The sequence below is a fragment of the Parus major genome, chromosome 4 (genome assembly GCF_001522545.3).
Source record: "Parus major isolate Abel chromosome 4, Parus_major1.1, whole genome shotgun sequence".
NCBI classification, from domain to species: domain Eukaryota; kingdom Metazoa; phylum Chordata; class Aves; order Passeriformes; family Paridae; genus Parus; species Parus major.
In genome coordinates, this window is record NC_031771.1 from 58,767,617 (window position 1) to 58,775,203 (window position 7,587).

Sequence of the window (7,587 nt, forward strand, 5' to 3'; positions counted from 1 at the left end):
TCCCCCCGGCTCCGGGTTCTGGGCGCCTCGGGCCCCCTATCTCCAGCTCCTGTTCTCGGGTACCCCCCTCTCCCCCTATCTCCCGATCCTGTCGCTGTGTGCCCCGAACCCCCTACCCTCGGCTCCCGCCACTCTCCTCCCAGGTCCCGTTGCCCCGTTGCCTGATTCTGCTGCCAGAGAGCCCGGGCCCCGCTGTCCCTGTCCTCCCCATCTGCCCCGTCCAGGCTCCCAGTCCCGCTCCCCTCGCCCCTCTCTCCGCACCTTCTCTGACTCGGCTGGCCGCCCCTGCCCCTCTCGCTCTCCCCGCTGTCCCGGCGCTGCCCCGCCGCCGGCACCATGCGCGGGCGGCCGCGTTGGGCGGCAGGCGAGGCTGCGGTGCCCCCTTCCTCCTGCCCTCGCCCGCTCCAGGCGACCCGCTGAGAGATGGACTTGGCAGGCGTGCTGCTGGCGCTGCTCCTCGTGCTGGTGCTGGTCGTCTCTCTGCTCTCCAACCTCCTGGTGCTGCTATGCTTCGTCTACAGTACGGAGATCCGCAAGCAGGTCGCCGGGGTTTTCCTGGTGAACTTATCCTTTTGCAACCTGCTTCTCACCGTTCTGAACATGCCTTTTACCCTGCTGGGCATCCTGAGGAACCAGCAACCCCTCGGGGGCTGCGTCTGCAAGGCGGTGGGTTTCCTGGAAACTTTCCTGACTTCCAACACGATGCTGAGCATGGCAGCGCTCAGCATCGACAAATGGATTGCCGTGGTGTTCCCCCTAAGCTACACCAGCAAGATGCGGTATAAGGACGCTGTGATACTGATGGGCTACTCGTGGCTCCACTCCCTCACGTTCCCCTTGGTATCCCTGTTTTACTCATGGGTAGATTACAACAGCGTTTACGCCTCTTGCACCTTACACCTGAAGGAGGAGACGGAGCGGAGAAGGTTTACAGTGTTCACCATAGTCTTTCACTCCACCAGTTTCATGCTGTCTCTGGTGATCTTGTGTTTCACCTATTTAAAGGTGTTGAAAGTTGCCCGGTTCCACTGCAAGCGGATAGACATTATTACCATGCAGACTCTGGTTTTGCTGGTGGATATCCACCCCAGGTAAAGCGTGCGCGTTGGGATTCACAGCCCCGGTCACTCGCGGTAGTTCTCCCGGGCAGAAGCCATATCCCGCCTCTCCAGCACCCTTTCCTGCCTGCCCCGGCCGCATGGCTCTAGCTTCAGACGCTGCTTGCAGTGCCAGGAACGGTGCCTTGGGCATTTGTAGCCTGTTTAAATGCTAATCGGGCTCTCCGGGTTATCTCACTTGCTTGAGCTCCCTTCAAGCGGGAGTCACTGTTTTGTTGAGTGCGATCGTCCCGGGGCTCGGCGGGGCTGGGGCTACCCTCCTTGCCCTCCTCTTCCCGGGGCAATTGCCTTTCTCTCCCCCGGTAGGCTGCCCTCCTCCCTCGGGGCTGCCCTTCCCCCGACCGGGCTGCCCTCCTCTCCCCTCCCCTTCCCGGGTGCAGGGGCTAAGGGTGTGGAGAGGGTTCTTCCCCTCTCCTTGGGCTCACGCCTCACCTCCTCCCTTCTTGCCTTAACACCCTCGCTGCTCTTTTCCCTCTGTAGTGTGAAGCAGCGCTGTCTGAACGAGCAGAAAAGGAGGAGGCAGCGGGCTACCAAGAAAATCAGTATTTTTATAGGGTCATTCGTGATCTGTTTTGGTCCTTACATTATCACCAGGTCAGTATCCCCTGTGGGGGTGGGAGACTTTGCGGGATCGAGATGTTCTGTGATGTGCCCAGGGGTCCTACAGCTAATTCTGGGGGACCAGAGCCAAACGGACCCCCGGGACCAGTCTTGAGGGGCAGAGCACACAAACACAAACACACCCTGACACGCTGCTCCTGTCCACACACCCAGTCCTAGGGGCAGCCCCGGCAGGACCTGGCTCTCCTCTCCTCATCGCAGCCAGATCTGGGCACCTCTGCCAAAAGCAAGCGGCTTTTAGGACAAGTACTAGGAATTAATTACATGCCAGTCAGAGATAAAAGCAGTTTAAAAGACTTGCCACCCTTCCTTATTAGCACAAACGTAGCAACAGACAGAACAGACTTTCCTGATTAGCTCAGGTTTTTTTTGGTTCTTTTGTTTATTTTGTTTTAGGCATAAGGCCAAGCTTGCTGCTATTGGAAGCTGAGTTGATATAATTTAAATTTGTCCAGGCTGATAATTTGTCAGATAAGATTTCAGTCTAGAAACAATGCCTGTAAATATATTGCTAATGGTGCAGCACAGACTTGTGATGAGGTGTGAAAGTTATCTCCCAGGAAAAGCAATAATTAAACTTCTTCAATGTATAGGAAACACCATGTTCCTCAACTGGACAGAATTATAGGCATCCATCCTGGTGTTTCCACCTTTTGAAGCGTCCATGCATCACTGTTGTTATCCACTTGTGTAGTCTTCATACAACAGATGATTATTATTTTTTTAATCCTGTATAAACAAGTGAGTTTTAAGTCTGTGTAACTTCACTGAATTGCAGCATCCCAGCAATTAACCTTTCTTCTCTAAACTGAAATGGGTTACATCTTTCAAAAGTGATTTTTAAAAATATTTCCCACTTTCACAGTGTGTTCAAGACAGCCTTGAAGAGTGCTGACTTGTGTTGAGGTGCACTAGTGTGCAAAACCTCCTGGTGAGGGCTTCTTCAAGGTTGTTACCAGGCTGCCAGTGTCTGCATCCGCAGCAGCTCACAGAAACTGGCCAGCTTTAGTGCTCTGATCTCACACAGGCACACACATACAGGCCATTTATGGTCAGTGCCACTGCCCTTTTCTGAGAGGAGTAGGAGACAGGTTAAGGCTGGTGCACTAAACTGACAATATTTTTTAAATTTTTAAAGTGACATATATTTCAGTTCCCATTTACATGTTGAAAGGGTTTCCTTCCTGATTGCCTGGATAACTACATCTTTTTTTCTGCAGTTGAAAGGATTATTACAAATATTAACATTACATCACATAGTTAAAAGGTTAATTTATCATTGTTCAGTACATTTTGAGTCATGTTCTATTCACTTTTGCCATAATCAGGATGTAATTATGTTGAGCAAAGTGGATTTTACCATCTTCTTTCCATCTGAAATAACCAAGCTCAGCAAATTCCAAACGTGGAGGAATTTTTTTAGGGGGAGGTATTTCTCATAAACTTCTAAAATGAAAGTTACTTCCTTCTTCAGACCTTGCATCTGGCAGATGTGAGATGGTGCATTTTCTATGTGTGACAAAGTGGTACCCACTGAATCACTACAGAGAAGGCTGAGGGCTGGTTTGTGGAAATGTGTGTCAAGGTATTTGGGGAGGACATCCTAAAAGGCTCCTTGTCTCAAAGACAAGGCAGTGCCAAGACAGCACTCCATGAAAGGTGGTGATGGAGGTGAGATTGGAGGACTTGCTGCCGTGCCTGTTTCTCTGTTCTTCCCTTATCCTGGCTTTTAGTGGGGGTGGCACTGAAGCAGTCTCTGGGGAGGCAATGTAAAAGCCATCCTCCCTGTTGTCTTGCTTGGCCTGGTGACTCAGGTTGCATTGTGAGCTCAGTATTTGCTCCTCACTTCAGAAATTTGAAGGAGATTAGTCTCATTAGCAATATATTCGTCTGTTCACTAAGAGACGACAGATGAATTTTATCTCTTTTGTAACAGCACTGAAAACAAGAAAATCTTACTAAGATGCACTCAGATGGGTATTTCTAAGTCTGACTTGTTTTGGCCAGACTCTTTATCTTATTAAAATCTGTGTAATTTTTCTTCTGTTGGCTTCAGTGCAGTTAAGTTTGGATCCATAATGCATTAATGGGAACATAGCAATACATCTATTTTCAAGACTGAAAGATATTTTTCTCTTCTTATTTAGTGCCTTTATAAAAACATCAATAATATTTTTCTTGTATTAGGATGATATGCAGGATGGGATAAGCAATCACAGAGCAAGTGTCATTTATTGTACATTTATTTCTTATATTTTGCATCTTCCTATTCTGTCTATTTTGAATTCACTGGAACTTTTTCTGACCAGCTTCAAACAGAAAACATCTGTTCTTTTAAATGCACTTGTCATAGGAATGATTAAACTTTTAGCCATATAAATAAGAAATTTTCCTGCTGCAATGTTCAGTCCAAATGATGGTAAGTCAGCTTTTCTATGAGGAGGGACTGGAACAGCTTCAAAAGTCAACACCCTGCAAGTCGGGAGCTCTGCAATTTGAAAAGAGGACAGAAGGTTCTTCAATCCTCAAGAAAACTTCTGATCTTACATCTTCAAACAGTGATGTCTTAGAGTACAGAAAAGGGCTATTTTATCTCCCAGAACATTTTCTTTACTTCTGGGATGAATAGAGCAAAGTAGCATACTCTTGCTCCTGCAAAAGGTTTTACAAAAGATATACACAAAATAAAAATTCCTCACCCTATTCTTTGCACCTTCCTGGAGGATTTGCCCACGGCAGATGAGCTGGGTGAGACATTTGCTGGAATAGTCTGAAGGATTGCCCTCACTTCTGTGGAAAAATTGTTTAACTTAGTTGTGGTTTCTGCCCCCATGATTAATACATCCCTCTCAGCTGTGGTGCTGAGGCCACTAATCATCCGTGAAGCACAGACCAGGAGACACAGGTCTGGATGTAGCTGACTGGTCATATAATGATGATAAAAGTGTTGTCTCCTTGTTTTCTTTGGTCAGTCTAGAAGTCAGCTAAATGCACACAAAAGCTTCCAAGGCTAAGTAGTTGTAGGTGTGCTGCTAATCATACCGTGGGGCTGCAGCTGCCAGTCAGACCTGCCTGGGATACTGCCAGGTTGTTCTTCATACTGCAATGGTCTGACATGAGTCTGCTCTGTGTCTGTGTTAATTCACCACAGTGCTGTAATGAAGGTTTGCTGATCTGTGTCTGAGGAGATGGATTCAGTGACCTAGACCACATTTCTGGTGTCATTTGAGATGCTGCATGGTATCTGAGTCCTTTACCTAGGCTGGCAGATATGCCACAGGACCTAAAGCAGACCTTCCAGGAGCAGCAGCCTGATGCCAATGGGGTTATGTCCAAATGTCTCAAGTGTCACCTGACAGCTCTACTCAGGAAACTGAGCTCAGTGAGTCTGGGTGCCCCAAGTCACATGTGTCTATCTCAAGCTTGCAATGGGAGAGAGGTAGTCATTTATGCCACCACAATTTTGACCACTTACCAGCACTGCTCAGTAAATTCAGAGCAGTAAACTGCAGCACTCTCTTATCAACTCTGCACACAAGTATTACCACTGAAAACAGTTCTTCCCTCTTCCCACAGTAGGAATTGATTTTGTCTCCCAGTGGCCTTGATAGGAAAGTTCTCTTTGCCATTATTGAGTGTGAGGAGTAAGTACATGGCCCTTCTCCTGCAGGGACTGTGTACTGTAAGAAAATAAATGTTGCTTGAATGTTTCATGAAGCGTGAGTTGAGCACTGGGCTCAGTGTGAGTATAACGCTCAAGTGTTTCCATTTCTCTTTAATGTTTAACAGGTTGATAGAGCTCATTCCTTTTGTTACCATAAATTACTACTGGGGAATTATAAGCAAGTGCCTCACCTACAGTAAGGCTGCATCAGATCCGTTTGTTTACTCACTTTTACGTCAACAGTACAAAAAAGTTCTGATCAACATCGTCAACAGGATACTTAAGAGGGACCTGTATCCGTCATCAGGGTACAACAGTTCTCTCGACACTGAAAACGATTACTGCTTGCACAGAACAAACTGACAACATGAAAGCATTCCCCTTCCAGGGAGACAGGTGTTAGCTGCTGCTGGAAAACTGCCTTTCTCCTCTCATGCTGACAGTGGTGACAGTGTCTCCAGGGTGTGAAGGCTGCATTAATGCGACACATTTCACCGTGGACTTTCATCGACAGGCTCTTCCCTGGTCTGCAGCCAAGCACAATCCATGGCAAAGCCTTGTCCCCAGTGAACAGAATTGGCTTGAGGGGTTTTAAGAAAGCCTTTAGAGGATTTTAGACATCTCTTAATGTTTCATGCGTGAAGACTTGGGATGTCTCTGATGTTCCATATCAGACATGACATTCCAGTGTCTTCTGGGAGCACGGGAATCCCCACGCTGCAAGGACAGCTGCAGAGTCCTCCGTGCTGCGCATGTGACTTGGCAGCCCAGGATCTGCTCTTAGTTTTGAACATTAAAAATAGATCTTTTAATTGATTGATTTATTGTATTGGTGCCTCAAGTGAGTCAGCACTTTGAATCTGAGATTGTTACTATTATTCTTATTATTACTATTATTAATACTATAATTATTATTATTATTATTATTTATTACTAGGCATCATGATTGTAACATAGCCTTTAGGAAGTGGTACATATATTTGATATGCCAGTATTCTATCAAGCATAACCAAAGTCCACATATCTGAGTTACAAATATCTAGCACTTCAGTGGTATGTGATTACAATAACTGCAGCAACAGTAACGAAGACATGTATGGAATTTAGTTAAATAGCACTGTAGTTCCATCACTGAGCTAGTAGTCCTATTCAAGCAAGCTTTTTATTCAGAAAAAGAAATCAGTAGAAGTGACAGATACCATTGTGTTTAAGATATATTACTTCAGAAGCTATCTGTTTTCAAAGAAAAGGCTAAAATATATTAATTCTTTTTAAGGGATATATAATGTGTAAAATATTTCATGCATTGGCTATGTATGGTGGATTGTCATAATACTGTACAATCTTTTATTTAATAATGATAAATTAATCTGGTGATTTTAAATGACAACAAGAGATGTGAGAAATATTATAACAGACCTGCTGCCAAATGCCCAGAAATATAAAGCTGCTTTGTTATTATATGTATATTTCTCTTTTATTTCTTTTAAGATTTAAACAGGTTTTGGAAAAATGTGGGAATTATTTTTGAACAATATTCTTTTGATTATGCAAGACATTTATTAAAATGTAAGAATTCTATGGCATTCAATAAACTATTTTCTAATTGAGTACAGAAGGGAAAAAGTAAAGCAATTCTAAAGTATATTTTAAGAAAAATAAAAAGAAAGATGACAATAAAGAATTCTTATTTTTTATGTAACAATACACTTGACCCTATAAAGCATTAAGAAGGCTATTTCTGGTCAAACTAAGCATATAAGCATGTGATTAGGCACAAATATAATTTTCTTTGAAGCTAACAGTTCTATTTCCATGCTGAAAATTAAATACACACTCAACTGTTTTGCAAAATCAATGTTGAGCTGTCAGCACATTGAGAGGGTTTTTCCCACCATCCACAGTGTGGAAGGAGGGTGTCTTGTTCAATCCCACTGAAGTCAAGGAAGGATGATGCTGCCTAACAAACACGGTGTTCTCTTACCTCCTGCTTTTAATCTCTGGGGCCTTTATCAAGCTATTTTTCTTTTTTCCTTCCCCCCCTGCAAGTACCTTAGGCCTCTGCTCTTTGCATCTATAGTTCTGCCTGTGTTTAAATTGAATGTACTATAATGGTTTTGTCTTAGTAAAGTATTTGTACTCTCTTCAATTTTGTGTAAATACAGTATTTCAGAAAAAAAAAAA

General features: G+C 44.5%; 1 protein-coding gene across 1 annotated transcript; it reads left to right on the plus strand.

Moving 5' to 3' along the window:
• The first annotated feature begins 6 nt into the window (after positions 1-6).
• GPR78 (G protein-coupled receptor 78) lies at positions 7-7,587 on the plus strand. Its single transcript, XM_015623604.1, has 3 exons — positions 7-1,091; positions 1,599-1,712; positions 5,529-7,587. Exons 1-3 carry the CDS (start codon positions 424-426, stop codon positions 5,764-5,766), a joined length of 1,020 nt encoding a protein of 339 aa, XP_015479090.1. The 5' UTR covers positions 7-423; the 3' UTR covers positions 5,767-7,587.

Bases quoted from the DNA above. Each gene is read 5' to 3' on its own strand.
- GPR78 (XM_015623604.1), top strand. From the start codon at position 424: ATGGACTTGGCAGGCGTGCTGCTGGCGCTGCTCCTCGTGCTGGTGCTG. The intron at 1,092-1,598 runs GTAAAGCGTGCG...TTCCCTCTGTAG, and splicing joins CTGGTGGATATCCACCCCAG to TGTGAAGCAGCGCTGTCTGA. The intron at 1,713-5,528 runs GTCAGTATCCCC...AATGTTTAACAG, and splicing joins GGTCCTTACATTATCACCAG to GTTGATAGAGCTCATTCCTT.